Below are 19,867 nucleotides of genomic sequence, written 5' to 3' on the forward strand. Positions count from 1 at the left end.
GATTGTATGATATATATGTACAATGTCTGAAATAAATCTTATGGAAATGTTTGTTTGATGATGAACTTCAATAAAAAAATAAATTACAAAAAAGAGAAGCTAAATGGACTAAGGATAGATAAGTCTCCCGGACCAGATGAAGTGCATCCATGGGTTCTGAAGGAGGTGGCTTTGGAGATTGTGGAGGCATTGGAAATGATCTTCCAGGAATCTGCCATGGTTCCGGAGGACTGGAAGGTCGCAAATGTAGTTCTGTTGTTTAAGAAAGGGGGGAGGCAGCAAAAAGAAAATTACAGACCTATTAGTCTGACATCAGTAGTTGGAAAATTATTGGAGTCGATCCTCAAGAATGAGGTTATGAATTACCTTGAGGTGCATGACAAAATAGGCCCAAGCCAGCATGGTTTCATGAAGGGAAGATCCTGCCTCACCAACCTATTGGAATTTTTTGAGGTAATCTCAAATAAGATTGACAAGGGAGAGGCCGTGGATGTTGTGTACTTGGATTTTCAAAAGGCCTTTGATAAGGTGCCGCATAAGAGGCTGCTTAATAAGATGAGAGCCCATGGAATTACAGGAAAGATATTGGAATGGGTGGAGCATTGGCTGATAGGCAGAAAGCAAAGGGTGGGAATACAGGGATCCTATTCTGTTTGGTTGCCAGATATTAGCAGTGTTCCACAGGGGTCTGTGTTGGGGCCTCTTCTTTTTACAATGTTTATCGATGATTTAGATTACGGATTAAATGGTTTTGTGGCTAAGTTTGCAGATGACACCAAGATAGGTGGAGGAGCAGGAAGAGTTGAAGAAACAGAAATGTTGCAGAGAAACTTGGTCAGTTTAGGAGAGTGGGCAAAGAAATGGCAGGTGAGATACAATGCTGAGAAATGTACATTTTGGAAGAAGAAACAATTGGGCAGATTATTATTTAGATGGGGAGAAAATTCAAAAATCGGAAGTGCAAAGGGACTTGGGGGTCCTAGTGCAGGATACCCAAAAGGTTAACCACCAGGTTGAATCGACAGTAAGGAAAGTGACATTCATTTCGAGGGGAATAGTGTATAAGAGTAAGGAGGTGTTACTGAGGCTCTGTGGGGCACTGGTGAGACCCCATTTGGAATACTGTGTGCAGTTTGGGGCCCCCTATCTTAGAAAGGATGTTCTGATGTTGGAGAGAGTTCAGAGAAGATTCACTAGGATGATTCCTGGAATGCAGGGACTAACATATGAGGAGCGTTTGTCAGCTCTTGGATTGAATTCATTAGAGTATAGAAGAATGAGAGGGGATCTCATAGAAACATTTCAAATGTTGAAAGAGTTGGACAGAGTAGATGTGGAAAGGCTGTTTCCCTTGATGGGTGAGTCTAGGACAAGAGGTCACAGTCTTAGAATTAGAAGTTACCCATTTAAAACAGAGTTGAGGAAAAATTTTTTCAGCCAAAGGATCGTGGATTTATGGAATTCATTGCCACATACAGCTGTGGTGGCCCAATCATTGAGGGTTTTTAAGGAGGAGATTGAGGGGTCAGGATATCAAGGGATATGGGGAAAAAGCCGGAAATTGAAACTAGACAGGAGAATAGTTTCGCTCATGGAGGAGTGACAGAGCAGACTCGACGGGCCGAATGGCCTGCTTCTGCTCCTTTGTCTTGTGATCTTGTGAAATGACTTAACTGATGTGTATTGTGTTTTCGATAAAGGTGAATAGTAACAACCTCAATCAAATCCAATGAAACTTAACTGATGTCTGATGTCATGAACAGAATAACATCACAAACAAGGTAAGTTATTCCAACAATTGTTTTCTAATCTTCGCCAAAGGATCAAACTAACCTTTAAAATTTAACCAGTCTTAAGAAATTTGATGTTTACTAGCTTTGTATCCCATTGCTTCCTTTGTACATTCTCAAAAGCTTTTACTAAAGGCTTAGTATATTAAGGTGAAACTAAACCTCAAGCATATAGATTTGGAACTGGAGAGTTTGGGATTTTAATTACAGTTAAATATTCTTCTTCTTCTTGGACAACCCTTGAGATTGAAAATGACTTGTTTCCACCTGGTGCCTGTCTTCTCCCTGGAACCTTTGATACCTTTATTAATCAAGATCCAATTAATCTCTGCTTTGGATATGCCCACTGACTTGTCCTCCACAACTATCTGTGGCTAGGTATTCTACAGGTTCACCACCCATTGGCTGAAGAAATCTCTCCTTACCTCTTTTCTAAAGGGATGTCCTCTTATTCTGAGGCACTGCTTTGTGGTCCTAGACTCTCCCACTACTGGAAACATTTTCTCAATGTTCACTATCTAGCTCTTTCAACATTCAGTTAAAAAGGTGGATCTTGATGCCAGTGGGAGTTGCAGAAATGGACAAAGGGCAGCTGACTGGACCCGTGGGTAGTTTGTGAGGTGGGGAGTTTCTTCTGCTCCTTACACAGGGCACTTGTGTGGACTTGTGATTCTTAGTACAATTCCTAATACTACTCCACTTTGGCCATGGGCCAGAGTACTCAGGGGTCATTGGGAATGTTGCATTCATTCAGGGAAGCTTTGAGTGTATGTATATTTTCTCTCTGTACAAGCGGTAATCACTTCCCATGCCAGAACTCAGCATAAAGTGTTTGGGAGTCCACTGATGGGCATGTGACATGTGACATGGTCTACCCAGGGCAGTCAGCGGAGAGTAACTAGGGCTTCAATGCTGGGAATGTTGGTCTGGGAGAGAACACTGGCACTGGATTGTTAATCCTTCCAGTTAGTTTGGAATTTTATGGAGGCAGAGTTGGGCAGCATTACTTGAAATTCCTGTTGTTGGTTATCCAGATCTCAGAAACATATGGGAGAGCAGGAATCAGTAGACCATAAGTCTCAAGTCTTAATACCTTGAGTCTTGATCTTCAAACTTTATTTATCTTAGTCAGCTGAAGACTGCACTGGCATGTTGAAGGCGATGGCGAATCATCGTGGAGACCTGCCTTTTTCTGCGGCCTAATCAAATCAAGAGAGGAGGTTGTGCACAGGTTGGGGTGACAGATTTAAAAAGGAGAGTTTGCGGACTTTTTCCCTTTTCTGATAGCCCAGTAAAATCATGATTCATTAGCAAGGGCAAATAAAATAGGGTAGAGATGAATGGAGTGGCCAGTGTTGGAGTGGGGAGGCTTGGGTGTGACAAGTTTCTTCTTTATTCTTTACCTGTTTAGTACATAGTTAGTACAGTCAGAATGGCTCCAGGGGCTGTGTTATGTTCTTTGTACAAGATGAGGAGATCCAGCCTCCAGGATACTAATCTGCACCAGGGGCACTGAGCTGCAGTTCCTCAGAGAATGTCATAAGGATATATGAGCATTTAGAAGCCCATAGCCTAATTAGGGAGAACCGGCAAGGCTATGTACAGACCAGGTAATGTCTTACCAACTTGATTGAGTTTTTTCTGACAAGGTGACGAAAGAGATTGATGAGAGTAGGGCTATGGATGTTGTCTACATGGATTCTAGTAAAGGCGTTTGACAAAGTCCCTCATGGGAGGCTCATCCCAAAGATTAAGATGCATGGGGTCCGCAGTGAATTGGCTGTTTGGATTCAGAACTGACGTGCATAGAAGACAGGTTAGTGGTTGAAGGGAGTTATTGGAGCTGGAGGTCTGAAATTAGTGGAGTTCTGTGGGGATCTGTGCTGGGACCTCTGCTTTTTGTCATGTATATAAATTACCTGGATGAAAATGTAGATGGATGGGTTAGTAAATTTGCTGATGATACCAAGATTGGCAAAGTTGTGGATAGTGTACAAAGAGTACAGTGTGATATGGCTCAGTGGCAGATATGGGCAGAGAAATGGCAGATGGAGTTTAACCCAGATAAATGTGAGGTGTTGCACCTTGGTAGGGCAAATACAAGGAGACAGTACACTGTTAAGGGCAAGGTCTTCAACAGTGTTGCTGAGCAGAGAGATCTTGGGATCCAAGTTCATCGCTCCTTGAAAGAGGCTACACAGGTCAGTAAGGTGGTTAAGAAGGCTGATGGAATGCTTGCTTTCATTAGTTGAGGCAGAGTTCAAAAGTCAAGAGGTTATGTTGCAACTTCAGAAAACACTGGTTAGGCCACATCTGGAGAACTGTTTTGCGTACAGTTCTGGTTGCCCTGTTATGAGAAGGATGCCGAGGCTTTGGAGAGAGTGCAAAAGAGATTTACCAGGATGTTTCCTGGTTTAGAGGGCATGTGCTATCACGAGAGACTGGATAAAGTTGGGTTATTTTTTCTGGAGTTGGGGAGGCTAAGGGGATATTTGATAGAGATTATAAGATTATGGGGGGGTACAGATAGAGTAGACAGGGAGCATCTGTTTCCCAGAGTGGAAATGTCTAATACCAGAGGGCATGCAATGAAAATGAGAGGGGGTAGGTTCAAGGGGAATGTGAGGGGTAAATTTTTTACTCAGAGTGGGAGATGCTTGGAATGTGCTGCCTAGTATAAAGGTACAGCAAATTCATTAAGAGACTTTTGGATAGACACATGGATGTAAGGAGGGTGGAAGGATATGGAGATTGTGTAGGTAGGAGGGATTAGTGTCTGGGTATTTTTGATTTGCTTTTTAGCTGGTTCAGCACAACATTGTGGGCCGAATGGCCTGTTGCTGTGCCATACTCTTCTATTAAAACTGTACTGTTCTGAACTGGAGTTGCAAATCAATGACCTTCGGCTCGTACGGTAAACTGAAGAGGTGATAGATAGGAGCGCAGAGAGGTAGTCGCCCCTAAGTTGCAGCAGGCAGGCAGGCATCTAGGTGACTGTCAGGAGAGGAAAAGGAAATGGTGCAGAGGATCACAGTAGCCATTCCTCTCGATAAGTTTACCACTTTCGGTACTGTTGCAGGGTGAGGGGGGGATGCAGTGTAAAGTACCAAGTGGGAGTCGCAGTGACCAGGTCCCTGGCACTAAGGCTCAAAAGGGAAGGGTGGAGAAGGGGACTGCAATAGTGACAGGGGACTCCATAGTGAGGGGAGCAGACATGAGATTGATTCTGTGGATGTGAAAGAGACGCTGAGGTGGTATGTTGCCCTCTAGATGCCGGGTCAGGGGTATCTTGGATTAGGTCCACAGAATTCTAAGGGGAAAGGTGAGCAGCCGGAAGTCTTGGTACCCTTTGACACCAATGTCATGGGTAGGAAAAGGGAGGAGGTCCTGAAGAGAGAATTTAAGACAGAAAGCTGAAGAGCAGGACCTCCAGGATATTAATCTATTGATTGTTGCCTGTGCCATGTGCTAGTGGAGGTAAGAAAAGATGACTTACAGATGGATGTGTGGCTGAGGAGTTGGAGGAGGGGGCAGGGTTTCAGGTTTCTGCATCATTGGCATCTCTTCTGGGAAGGGTATGATGTATACAAAAGGGGCAGATAACATCTGAACCAGTATCCTTGCAGGTAGGTATGCTGGAGCTGTTGGAGAGGGTTTGAACTAATTTTGCAGAGGATTGGGAACCAGAGTGACAGCTGAAGATGGGGCAGTTGGTATACAACTAGTTGCAGTGTGCGGTGAGACTGTCAGAAAGGACAGGCTGATAGTCGGGCAAAATTGCAGCCAGTGGGGTGAGTTGCAGTGTAACATGGGGACAAAATCAAAAAGGCTGATGAATACAGGACTGAAGGTGTTATATTTGAATGCATGCAGTATACTGAATAAGGTAGACAATCTTATAGTGCAGTTAGTTTGGTAGGTGTGACATTGTGGGTATCACTGAGTCATGACTGGGAGAAGATCACATTTGGGAGCATAACATCCAAGGATATTCATCTTATTGAAAGGACCGGCAGGTAGGCAGAGGAGGTGGGGTGGCCCTATTGGTAAAAAATTGAAATCAAATCCTTGGAAAGAGGTGACATAGGATCAGAAAATGTAGAATCCTTTTGGGTAGAGTTAAGAAACTGCAAGGGTAATAAGACCCCGATAGGAATTATATACAAGCCTCCGAACAGGATCCAGGACGTGGGCTACAAATTACAACAGAAGATAGGAAAGTCATTGCAATAGTCATGCGGGATTTCAATGTGCAGGTAGATTGGGAAGATCAGGTTGGTGCTAGATCCTAATAGAGGGAGTTTGTAGAAATCCAATGAGATGGCTTTTTAGAGCAGCTCATGGTAGAGCCCACTAGGGGAAAGGCTATTCTGGATTGGGTGTTGTGTAATGAAACAGAATTGGTTAGGGAATCTTTAGGAAGCGGTGATCATAATATGATAGTCTTCAACTTGCGATTTGAGAGGAAGCTGAAGTAAGATGTATCAGTGGAGTAAGTGGAATTACAGAGGCATGAGAGAAGAGATAGCCGAAGTTGATTGATAAAGGGACACTAACATGGAGGATAGAAAAACAGCAGTGGCTGGAGTTTCTGGAAGAAATCCAGAAGACGTAGGATTGCTACATCCCAAAGTAGTATTCTGAAAGCAGGATGATGCAACCTTGGCTGACAAGGGAAGTCAAAACAACATAAAAGGAAAAGGGAGGACATATATTAGAGCAAAAATTAGTGGGAAATCAAAGAATTGGGAAACTTTTAAAAACTAACAGAGGGCAACTAAAAAGCTATAAGAAGGGAAAAGATGAATTATGAAGGTAAGCTAGACAATAATATCAAAGAGGACACAAAAAGATTTTTCAGATATATAAAGAGTAGAAAAGAGGCAAGAGTAGATATCCAATTACTGTAAAATGATCCTGGGGAGGTAGTAATGGGGAATAAGGAAGTGGCAGATGAATTAAATAAGTATTTTGCATCGGTCTTCACTGTGGAAGACACTAGCAGTATATTGGAGGTTCAGAAATGTGACAGGGCAGAAATAAGACCATAAGATATAGGAGCAGAATTGGGCCATTTGCCCCATTAAGTCTGCTCTGCCATTTCATCATGGCTGATCCATTTTTCCTCTCAGCCCCAATCTCCTGCCTTCCCTCCTGTATCCATTCATGCTCTGACCAATCAAGAATCTATCAACCTCTGCCTTAAATATACATAAAGACATGTTCTCCACAGCTGCCTGTGGCAAAAAATTCCACAGATTCATCATTCTGTGGCTAAAGAAATTCCTTCTCACCTCTTCTAAAAGTTCATCCCTCTATTCTGAAGCTGTGTCCTCTCTCTCACAACATATGAAACGTCCTCTCCACATCCACTCTATCAAGGCCTTTCACCACTCAATAGGTTTCAATTAGGTCACCCCTCATTCTTCTGAATTCTAGTGAATAGAGCTCATCAGACGCTCTTTATGTGACGAGCCATTCAATCCTGGAATCATTTTTGTGAGCCTCCTTCAAACTCTCTTCAGTTCAGCACATCCTTTCTAAGATGAGGGGCCCAAAACAACTCATAATACTCAAAGTGAGCCCTCACCAGTGATTTATTAAGTCTCAACAGTACATCTTTGTTTTTATATTCTAATCCTCTTGAAATGAATGCTAACATTGTATTTGCCTTCCTTACCACCGACTCAAACTACAAATTAACCTTTAGGGAATCCTGCACGAGGACTCCCAAGTCCCTTTGCACCTCTGATTTTTGTATTTTCTCTCCATTTAGAAAATAGTCAAACAGTCTGCAACTTCTTTGCCCATTATCCTAATCTGTCTATGTAAGTGCAATTGCTGTTTCTTGGGAGAAATTGCTTAGGAAGCTGAAAGGTCTGAAGGTAAATAAATCACCTGGATTACATGGACTACACCGCAAGGTTCTGAAAGAGGTAGCTGAAGGGATTGTGGAGACATTATTAACGATCTTTAAAGAATCACTAGATTCTGGCATGCTTCCACAGAACTGGAGAAGTTGCAAATATCAGTTCACTCTTCAAGGAAGGAGTGAGGCAGAACAAAGAAAATTATAGGCAGCGTGTCTGACTGCACTGGTTGGGAAGATGGAGTTGGATTGTTAAGGATGAGGTCTCAGGGTACTTGGAGTCACATGATAAAATAGGCCAAAATCAGCATTATTTTCTTAAGGGAATATCTTACCTGATAAATCTGTTGGACTTCTTTGAGGAAATAACAAGCAGGATAGACAAAGGAGAATCTGTGGATGTTGTGAACTTGTACTTTCAATGAGGCTGCTTAATAAGAGCCCATGGAATTACAGCAAAGATACTAACATGGATAGAATTTGGCTGATTGGAGGCAAGGAATGGGTATAAAGAGAGCCTTTTTCTGGTTGGCTGCAGGTAACTAGAGGTATGCCACAGGGGCTGGCATTGGGAATGCTTTTTATGTTATATGTCAATGATGTGGATGATGGAATTAATGGCTTTGTGGCCAAGTTTGTTGGCAACAGAAAGTTAGGTGGAGGGGCAGCTAGTATTGAGGAAACAGGGAGGCTGCAGAAGGACTTAAGACAGGTTAGGAGAATGGGCAGAGAAGTGGTATACAGTATCAGGAGGTGTATGGTCATGCACTTTGGCAGAAGGAATAAAAGTGTAGATGTAGACTGTTTTCTACACAGGGAGAAAATTCAAATATCCAAGGTGCAAAGGGACTTGGGAGACCTCCTGTAGGATTCCCTGCAGGTTAATTTGCAGGTCGAGTCAGTGGTGAGGAAGGCAAATTCAAATTTAGCATTAATTTCATTAGGACTAGAATACAAAAGCTGGGATCTAATGATGAGATTTATAAGGCACGGGTAAGGCCTCACTTGGAGTATTGTGAGCAGTGTCAGGCTCCTTGTCTAAGAAAGGATGTGCTGACATTGGAAAAGATTCAGAGGAATGATTCCTGGAATGAAAAGGTTATCGTAGGAGAAGCATTTGTTGGCTTTGGCCGTGTACTCGCTGGAATTTAGAAGAATGGGGGGGGGGGGGGTCTCATTGAATGCTGAAAAGCACAGAGTGGATATGGAGAGGATGTTTCCTCTGGTAGGGGAGTCTAGACCAGAGAGCTCAGCTTCAGAACAGAGGGGTGTCCATTTAGACTGGAGATAAAGAATTTCTTTAGCCAGAAGGTGGTGATTCTGTAGAATTCATTGCTGCAGGTGGCTGTGGAGGCCAGGCTGTTGGGTGTATAAGGCAGAGGGTGATAGGTTCTTGGTTATTCAGATTACAAGAGGGAAAATGGATGAAATGGCGCAGCAGACTCAGTGGGATGAATGGCCTAATTCTGCTTCTATCTGTTATGGCCTTCACTGATGTGGGAAAAAATCCACCTTTTTCAAGGTTTTACAAATAATCTTTATCATCAAGAGCAGTGTGGGGCAGTGAGTGCAGGTTGGCAGATGACTAGATCTTGCAGATGTTGAGTATTATGTCTATTTGCTCATATGCTTGGGTGAGTAATCTAATGGTATCTTGGAGCTCTGCATTTCAGTGTGTGCAAATACAAGCATTATCTGAATAGAGCAAATTGACTGCCAAGCTTCAGATGACCTTTGCTCTGGTATGTAGCTGCTGTAGATTGAACTGTTTCTTATTAGCTCTAAAGATTAGCTTCACTTTTATGGTTGATTTTTACTGCTCTATTGACTAAGTACTTTTTAATTAGATTATTGTCATCTCTGGATTTGAATGTAAGTTTTCTTATGTTTGGGTATAAAAGTAGCTGCTTTATGCTAGGTGTCATCAACTTTTAATAAAACGATTATTAGGCTGCAAGTTTTTGCTTCGTTCCTGTCTTCGAAATTCACTTTGGATTAAACACCAGACTTCAACAGTAGATAGTCTTTTTTCTCAGGGCTGGGAAGCATAGTTTAATGTGAGAGGGGAGAAATTTAAAGCAAGTTTGCTAAGTTTTTCCATACAGAGGGTGAATACCTGAAAAGATCTACCAAGGCAAGTGGTAGTGGCACAGACAATTAAATGACTTAAAGATATTTGGGCAAGTACTTGGATAGAAAAAGAGTAGAATGATATGGCAGTTGAGATTAGTTTAAATAGGCAGCAGTCAGCATGGAAAGGGCTATTGAGGGCCTGTCCCTATCCTATGTGATTCTATGATTTACTAGTATCAGGTGACACTTACTCAGACTGGTTGATGTTCCATCAGGACCTCTGTTCTCCAGCTGTCATTGTGGCCTTGGTCCAGACATAAACACAAGATACGGGTGGATTATAGTTGAAAGGTTGCAAACTCTCCACTGGCTTGAGTCATGTTTTGTACATAGGAATATACGACTGCAATTATTTGGAGGACATCTCAGGATACCACTACAGAAGTTCTTTCAGCGTCCTAAGTGTAACCAGATTTATCATATTGCATTGTATTGCCAGAATTGGGAACAATGATTGCAGAATTTTCAGTTTCAAGCTCTAATCAAACCTTTGCTATGAGGTCAAACAAGATCATTACTGGTGGCGCCATCTTCTTTATGCTGATTGTTTTAAAAGGCATGACAACACATGAACGGTGTGGCCAAACAGAAGAGCAGAGCAAAGCAGAAGCTTTAAAAACCTACTCAAGAGAATTTGAGTTGGATTTGGGGGAGGGACTGGGCGTCGTGATGGAGGGAAGGAATATTTTTTACAAAATGTCATTCAACTTGCATCCATCCAAATTTCTTTGTCACAACCATAATAATTTATAGGCAAAATAAGCCAATATTTATTTCATTGCAACAGTCACAATTTGACAACATATTTCAAGCAGTTACATTAACAATGTGCACTTTCCCAAATGGAGCATAGTATTTAATGTTAATCACATTCACTAAAACAGATTCCATCTCTTTGGCACATACTAGTTTTGCCACCATAATGAAAGAAATCAAAATAAATATACACATCTGATGTCTTTGTACACCTCATTTGTGCTCCTTTTTGAATTTAATATAAGATGAATTTATCATGAACACGTATATAGTAGGAGGAAAAACAATCTAACTAGTTGCAGTAACATAAAGCTAGGTTGTACTGAATTGTGAGGATGCCGAGGCTATTGCCAGACCAAATGAATGAACGAGCTCAGGACTGTTTATTGGTCACATTGGGACCAGTACAATTTGGCTCAATTAAGTGGCTGCCCTAATTAGCTGGTTTCATGCAAATAGTTAAGACAAACTACCATTTAACTGAGTAACAAATTATGTATTTAAATGAAATGCAGAACAAACTTGAACACTCAATAGAACTACAGTACCGTAAAACTGTATGAGCTCCTAATAGTTCATCCAGTGAACACTGTCACATTCTCTTTGACTGCAGATGAACAATATCAGTGCTTGGCATCTAGTGTAGATGATACATTGCAATGTTCAAGTTTATTGTCGATACCTTCAAATTCTTTGTAATTTGTTGAAGTGGTGAAATAGTTTCCCTTTTGGCTCCCAGCCGTTTCTGGCACCTCCAAGTCTGAATGCTTGAAACAGCAGAGAGCAAAACCGGTCTGAATTGCCTTACTGCTTATTTCTCATCAACTATCTATGAAAAATCACTGCTTTTTTGAGCACAAGTACTGACGCTATTTAAAAACTGCTTGTTCTAAACATGGCCACATGGTGCATGTGTCTGACGCTGCTTAGAAACTGTTCAGCAAGTCTCCTGCCCCAATTAAGTAGCCTAGTGTTCCAAATAAACACAGAGAATTGTGGCTATTTTCTTGATTAGTTTTTGTTAAGAGTTGTCCCAAATAAGTGTCTGCCCCAATTAACCGATAGCCCAGTTAGCTGGAATCCACTGTATATGGAAAAGTGCTGACAATTATGAAAACCTGCTTTGATACAATGCCCACCATTTTTTAGAATGGTGGACCACTGGGATGTTAAGAGCCCCGGATGTCCTTCTTCACTAATCGCATAAAGTTCATTAATGTTCAGTGAGCAAAGAGGAAGGCAAGCTGTATGAAGGTTGTTATTGCAAAAGGATCTGTGTATCCAGCTTGTGGGATCCAGCTCCAAATAAGTAGTTTGGTAATGCTGCAGTTAAATAATGCACAGGTCTGGTTTTCCTTCATAAAATGCACAGTTATGAGAAAGATTGATTCCTTGTATGCCAGGTTATTGTATGGGGTGAGAATAAGGACTGAAGCAAGGATATTGTTTCTGTTGCTTGGGTGTTTAGAACTAGACTGTAGAATCAGACTAAGGAGTTGGCCATTCAGGACTGAGATGAGAAGAAATTTCTTCACTCCGAGGGGTAACACTTGGAATTCTCAAGAGTTTTAAGGGCTCAGTCACTGGTTATATTCAGGACAGAGATTTTAGTGTTAAGGAAAATGAAGTTAACAAAGGCAAGCAGTGCTGAGGTAAAAGATCTAAGCCTAATAACCATAATGTTCAACTCTGAACTGAGCTTATCTTTGCCCAAATCCATCACCATTTAAGGGCATTAAAATACACAAACATTCAGAATTTTAATTACACAGCCTCACTAAAACAGAACCATCCTCACAATATAATTTCTAAGAAAATTAATTCAAATCCAGAAGGTATTAATCAACAAAACCGTATTTAAAAATGTTGCATTTATTTCACTGCATCACTGGGAAAAAAAAACTAGAACATAATTGGAATATTTAATCTTACTATACGAGGCACAATAGTTGACTTTGGGATATTGTTTTAATTATTCGGTAAATAAATATTACTGTCCTCTACACTGTGATGGACAGTCTGGTTACAACTTGCTTCTAAACCATCCTGAAGTAACACAAAGCTATTATTGATAACCTCAATTCAATTCTTTTGTATGGCTTTTCAGGATTTCTAAAACTAATAAGAACATAGGTCTGATTTTTGATTACAGTAACTACAATGTTTCCACTTTAGATTAATACTTTCAATACAAATAATTGCAGAAACAATAAAACCATGTTTTGTTTAACATCTTCCATCTTTTGAAAATATTAAGGAACACTGGAGATTCTACACCATCTACACAAAGAACTGTACACCGCTTCAAAATTTTTATATAAAAAATGATTTCACAGAAACTTTGTATACCGCATACTAGAATAGACCTTATCCACAACTCCAATCCTGTGATAAACATTCAAAAACACCACTTATTCTTAGTAACTTCCTGCTTCATTCTGAGCACACATTTGAATCTCAGTGGAAGATCAACAGGAGGTAAGAGATGACTAGTGACAAACTTGTGCTTTAAAGCCAAAAGACAATTCAACACGATTTATTTGATCACTTTCCATTCTGACATGTACCTGCCCTGCTCCTTTCCACCATCCCTATCTCAATACCTTAAAATATTTGTTAATGATGAACAAAGTGTTTCTCAATCCACAGATGTCACCTGACCTGCTTTAACCTCCTTCAGTTAACATTTTTGGCATCTCCAATACTTTCAAAACAGAAAATGCTGGAAATATTCAGCAGATTAGGTCACATTTGTGTGAAAAGGAACAGTTAACATTCCAGGTCACAGGCTCTTTGTCAGAACCAATACCTTGTTCTTGTGTCAGACATGTATCAATGGACCAATGAATTAAATAAATCACATTCATCTTACTCCTCATCCAATCATTTTCCCCTTTTCCTGGCACTTCTGCAGCTCTGAACTTGCTTAAATGTTGCCATGACTAAATCCTTCTAGTTGTGAATGCCATCAACTTGAAATGTTAACTCTTTCAACATATCTGATCAGCTGTTTCCAAAATTCTGTTTTAATTTCATATTTATGGCATTTTATTTGGGGACAGGGAAGAAACCTCACTTTTTTTTTCTGGGGAAGCCTAGCTAGATGCTAATGAATTGGGCCACTGGATCCTACAGATCTTAGTCAGACAAAAGTCATATTTTTCTGACTGATGGACGGCCTGGTCTTTGTATTGTGATTGATTTGTGCTTAAAGTAAAGCTGATTTTAACTAGTGATTTTGAAGATGCCTTACATCCAATAGTGTACTCATCTCAGCACCAAAATAAGTTCAAGAGGAAGCAAAACAGAAATGGTGAGATGATATTGAAAGGGCAAAGTCAAGTAAATCGATAACCATAGTGGCAAAATTTAACTGAGACTTAAGAGTACAAAATGTTGAGAGAAATACTGTAAGGACAGAAAATACCCTGATATCATTAGTACATACAAGTAGGTACAAAAATAAATGCTGGACAGAGTAAAGGGATTAAAAATACACGTAGAACTTAGCTCAATTATTTGTTTGGTACTTGTACCTAACTGAGTAAGTACAGTAATAATGAAGCTGCATGTTTCCCAGACAAGTGTTGTGAGTTCTAGTTTTTCTTGTTCTACGGTGCATAAGGTCTATTATTCATTGCACCTCACATTTATGCCAATGGTCATCTAAAAAATGTTTTTAAAAACGTTATTAGACAATGAAAGATGAAAGCGTGATAAACCTAAATTCTTTATGCTGCATTGTCATTCAAGGTACTGACAATTTAAGGAAACTGCACTCAAGCAACTTCCAACCAAACATCTAAGCAGGAGCAGGCAAGGTAACAGTGCTTGCAACATTTATAGAGTGCATATCAGAAGATTTGCTGTTCAAATAAAATCTTTTCAAATCCTGGAGGTGGAGGACTGTAAAATTCACTGAACTGACAATCCAAAATTGCACTGTCATCAACTGGAAAACAAAAAGAACAAAAATAAAATCAGGTAATTCTGAAAATGTCTGCTACTATTGGCTATAATTTAAAACTACAATGAAATGCGAAAAAATTTGTTTTGACTTTCACCACTCAATTCAATTTACATAGATGAAACAGCTACTACAAATCAGTCCCACTCATTTGCTTAATGCGACTTGCCATAATAAGGCATTGTATACCAATATCATCTAATATACCTTGTACATTGAATTTTCAATAGAGGGTATCTGTTGACACACTGTAGTGTATTTGAACTCTGATGGCGTGCCACAAAAAGTGATGGTGAAGAAGATAAGAGCTTAAGTATTAGGGGAAGTGTGTTAGCATGGATTGTGCGTTGAATGGATCAAACTAATGACATGCCTGAGGTGCCACTTCTTGACACTCATTATTTACAATTCATATTAACAACCAGGAGCAAGAGACAAAGTATAAGGTTGAGTTCTAAACACAATGCAGAGGTATAAAGCATGAACATCTGGATGCACTAACCATTGGTGCAACCTGGCTGAACCACAGTGACTAGTGGAAACTTTATAAAGATGTGTTACCTTCAATGGATTAACCAACTGGCCTGTCCAAACAAGGTGGACAAAATGACCACAAAGCAAATGCAAGAATGTAAAACATTTGGCAGAGTGACCAAAACGTTTTATTGTTTTAAGTCTACATGCATTCAGCACATGGAAAATGTTATTAGTAAATGTAATGTATGTTCATATGCTCTATGAACAGATTAATTGGTGTTTTTTGATGACTTGTGTTGTCTGTACACTCAGCTTCATTTTAATTTTTCTCAAGTTTACAAACATTACGTAACAACAAATAAACTGTTGCTGAAATCCCTTAATAGCATTTTCCATAGCATATGTACAGGTATTTATTTTGTTCACTAAAGAGCAACTCTCATGTGTTCCCTGCACTGATGAAACATAGGACAGACATCCTGTTTAACTTAACGTTCTTGTACCAAATAATCTGCAGCTTAGATCTGTACTTGTCTCCTTCTCTCACTCCTAGATTACTGGGCTCCACAAACTTTCAGCAATGGCAAAAACATGTTTAGTTGATAAAATTACCTACTATCTCAAAAAACTAGTGGCACACAATGGCATCCTCAGAGGTCATGTGAAGTTCTGATGGTGAATGCAGAACTTGGACTCACGGCAATGTGAAGTAACTTGTGTTTTGCCACACCTAGAGCTTGAGTTGTTCCAAAGTTCCCAATGGTGGACAATGCCCTAGAGCAGATTTTGCTCTATCCTGAATGTATTCAGCAAGGCACATTGATAGCGTGCGGTAGCTATACTATGAGAACTATTGTTTGGTGATGATACTGTAGCGATGTGCTACACACAGCGCTGAAATAACGACACGCAGTCGGTAAGTCGTTTTGAGACTAGTTTATTCAAACTTCGCGGTGCTGGCATTTAATCCCTAGCGCCCGCCCTCTCTGGGCGGAAATAGCATCAGAGGTGCATTACCAAAGTCTCCCCCTGCGCGCTGGCTATTTGTGAGCCGGTTTGCCTGCGCAGAAAGTGAGTCGCCACATACCCCCCCCCCCCCCCAACCCAAGAACCGGCGATACACCCCCCAATGTCCTCAGTCTGGATCACCCTCTGTTTGGGAGGTCTGCCTCTGCGCCGCAATGCCTGAACTTCGACCGGCTGCGCCAAGTCCACATGGGCTGGTTTGGGTTGGTCCACCGTGAAAACCTCCTCTCTCCCCCCAATGTCCAGAACGTACGTGGACCCGTTGTTGTTGATCACCTTGAACGGCCCCTCGTACGGCCGCTGTAGCGGTGCCCGGTGTCTGCCCCTTCGTACAAACACAAACTTACAGTTCTGCAGGTCTTTGGGTACATGGGTCGGGGTCCGTCCGTGCTGTGAAGTTGGTACGGAGGCCAGGTTGCCGAGCCTTTCGTGTAGCCTGTCCAGGACTGCTGTGGGTTCTTCATCTTGCTTCCTTGGGGCTGGTATGAACTCTCCCAGGACGACCAGGGGTGCGTTGTACACCAACTCCGCCGACAAGGCGTGCAGATCCTCTTTGGGTGCTGTGCGAATTCCAAGCAGGACCCAGGGAAGCTAGTCCACCCAGTTAGGTCCTCTCAGGCGGGCCATGAGAGCCAACTTCAAGTGACGGTGGAAGCGTTCCACTAGTCCGTTCGACTGTGGGTGGTAGGCAGTAGTGTGGTGTAGCTGCGTTCCCAACAGGCTGGCCATAGCTGACCACAGGCTGGAGGTGAACTGGGCACCTCTGTCGGAGGTAATGTGGGCCGGTACCCCGAAGCGTGCTACCCAGGTTGCGATCAGTGCTCGGGCGCAGGAATCGGCAGATGTGTCGGTGAGCGGGACCGCCTCTGGCCACCTTGTGAACTGGTCTACCATAGTTAGGAGGTACCACGCTCCTCGGGACACTGGTAGGGGGCCCACGATATCCACATGAATGTGGTCGAACCTCTGGTGGGTGGGTTCGAACTGCTGCAGCAGGGCTTTAGTGGCCACTGCACCTTGGCTGTTTGGCAGTGCATGCACATTCTGGCCCATTCACTGACCTGCTTGCAAAGTCCGTGCCACGCGAACTTCCTGGAGACCAGCCGGATGGTTGTCCTGATAGATGGGTGCGCCAAACCGTGTATGGAGTTGAAAACCCGCCGCCTCCAGGCTGCCGGGACAATGGGGCGAGATTGGCTGGTAGCTACGTCACACAGGAGGGTCCTCTCACCTGGGCCTATGAGAAAGTCCTGCAGCTGCAAACCCGAGACTGCGGTCCTGTAGCTGGGCATCTCGTCCTCTGCCTGCTGCGCCTCCGCCAGTGCTGCATAGTCCACCCCCAGGGACAGGGCCTGGACAGCTGGTCTGGAGAGTGCGTCCGCCATGACGCTGTCCTTTCCCGAGACATGCTGGATGTCCGTCGTGTACTCGGAGATGTAGGACAGATGTCGCTGCTGGCAAGCCAGCCAGGGATCGGACTCCTTTGTGAATGTGAAGGTCAACGGTTTGTGGTCCGTGAACGCGGTGAATGGCCTGCCTTCTAAGAAGTACCTGAAATGCCGGATTGCCAGATACAGTGCCAACAGCTCCCGGTCAAAAGCACTGTACTTGGGTTCGGGTGGTCGTAGGTACTTGCTGAAGAACGCCAGGGATTGCCAGCGCCCCTCGATGAGCTGCTCCAGCACCCCACCGACTGCTGTGTCAGATGCGTCCACCATGAGTGCGGTCAGAACGTTCGTTCTGGGGTGCACCAGCATCGTGGCATCTGCCAAGGCTTCCTTGGCTTTAACGAAAGCGGCTGTGGCCTCCTCGTCCCTTGCCTTTACCCGACATCAGGGTGTACAAAGGGCGCATGATACGGGCTGCTGAAGGGAGGAAACGGTGGTAGAAGTTCACCATACCAACGAACTCCTGTAGGCCTTTGACTGTGTTGGGCTGGGCAAAGTGGTGGATCGCATCTACCTTGGCGGGCAGAGGTGTTGCCCCGTCTTTGGTAATCCTGTGGCCCAGGAAGTCGATGGTATCGAGACCGAACTGGCATTTGGCCGGGTATATCGTGAGGCTGAAATCACTCAGGCTGGCGGAGGTGGGACAGATGCTCCTGGCAACTACTGCTGGCTATAAGGATGTTGTCCAAATAGATGAACGCAAAGTCCAGGTCACGTCCCACCGCATCCATTAGCCGCTGGAACATCTGTGCAGCATTCTTCAGGCTGAACGGCATTCGGAGGAACTCGAACAGGCCGAACGGGGTGATAAGTGCTGTTTTGGGGATGTCTTCAGGGTGCACCGGGATTTGATGGTATCCCCGGATGAGGTCTACTTTGGAAAATATTCTTGCCCCGTGCAGGTTTGCTGCAAAGTCCTGTACGTGCAGCACAGGGTAGCGGTCTGGAGTTGTAGCCTCGTTCAGTCTGTGGTAGTCGCCACATGGTCTCCAACCCCCAGCTGCTTTGGGCACCATGTGCAGGGGGGAGGCCCACGGGCTGTCGGACCTCCGTATGATCCCCAATTCCTCCATCCTCTTGAACTCCTCCTTCGCCAGGTGGAGCTTTTCCGGGGGGAGCCTTCGTGTGTGAGCGTGAAGGGTTGGTCCCTTGGTCGGGATGTGGTGCTGAACCCCATGTCTGGGCATGACTGCTGTGAATTGTGGTGCCAGATTCGATGGAAAGTCCGCCAGGATTCTGATGAATTCGTTGTCCGACAGCGTGATGGAGTCCAGGTGTGGGGCCGGCAACTTGGCTTCACCCAGGGAGAACATCTGGAAAGTCTCTGCACATACTAGTCTTTTCCCTTGCAAGTCGACCAGCAGGCTGTGAGCTCACAAAAAGTCTGCCCCCAGGAGCGGCTGGGCCACTGCGGCCAGTGTGAAGTCCCACGTGAACCGGCTGGCACCAAACTGCAGCTGCATTGTGTGGGTGCCGTAGGTCCGTATCGTGTTGCCGTTTGCAGCCCTCAGGGTGGGTCCTGGCTTCCTGTTGCAGGTGTTGTATCCCATCGGGGGCAAGATGCCGATCTCCGCTCCGGTGTCGACCAAGAAGTGGTGTCCCGACTGTTTGTCCCAGACGTACAAGAGGCTGTCCTGGTGGCCAGCCGCCATAGTCATTAGTGGCAGCTAGCCCTGGCCTTGGCAGGGCGGGCAACAACGGCCGGCTTTTGTGCCCCACCACTGGTGGTAGAAACACCACTGTTCACTGTCTTCCTCACTCCTGCCTCTGTGTTGTGTGCACCACTTTAGAAACTGTTGGGGAGGATGACCAAGCAGACAAAAAGTCACAGAAGTCAGGTCTCTGGCACTGAGTCTGGCTCTGTGGCTTAGAAAGGTAGGGGGGATAAGAGGCGAGCTCTGGTGAAGGTGGACTCGTTAGTTAGGGGAACAGAAAGGAAGGTTCTGTGGACGACAAAGGAATTCCCAGGTGGTATGTTGCCTCCTGGCTGCCAGGGTCTGGGACATCTCCAGCATGTTTTCAGCATTTCTAAGTGGGAAGGTGAGCAGCTAGAGGTCATGGTCCATATAGGTACCAATGACATAGACAGGATGAGATTCTGCAAAATGTCTTCAGGGAGTTAGATGCTAAGTTAAAGTACAAGACCTCCAGGATTGTGATCTCAGGACTACTCCTCATGCCATGTGCTAGTGAAGCCAGAAATAGGAAGATCGTACAGTTTAACACATGGCTATGTGGTTTGTGTATGAGGGAGGGCTTCAGATTTTTGGATCATTCAGCTTTCTTCCAGGGAAGGTGGGACCTGCACAGAAGAGACAGTTTGCACCTAAATTGGAGGGGACTAATATCCTAGTGGGAATGTTTGCTCATATTGCATGAGTAAAGGGGTGGGTTTAAATCT

General features: G+C 43.5%; 1 protein-coding gene across 1 annotated transcript in view; it reads right to left on the reverse strand.

Moving 5' to 3' along the window:
- Window positions 1-10,535: 10,535 nt before the first annotated feature.
- LOC132393105 (SPRY domain-containing protein 7) overlaps window positions 10,536-19,867 on the reverse strand; it is a 59,083-nt gene continuing 49,751 nt past the window's right edge. Inside the window, exon 5 of the mRNA XM_059967917.1 lies at window positions 10,536-14,500. Coding sequence (XP_059823900.1) covers window positions 14,403-14,500 — 98 coding nt within the window. The 3' untranslated portion in view covers window positions 10,536-14,402. The remainder of the gene's footprint in view (window positions 14,501-19,867) is intronic.

The sequence above is a fragment of the Hypanus sabinus genome, chromosome 4 (assembly GCF_030144855.1).
Source record: "Hypanus sabinus isolate sHypSab1 chromosome 4, sHypSab1.hap1, whole genome shotgun sequence".
NCBI classification, from domain to species: domain Eukaryota; kingdom Metazoa; phylum Chordata; class Chondrichthyes; order Myliobatiformes; family Dasyatidae; genus Hypanus; species Hypanus sabinus.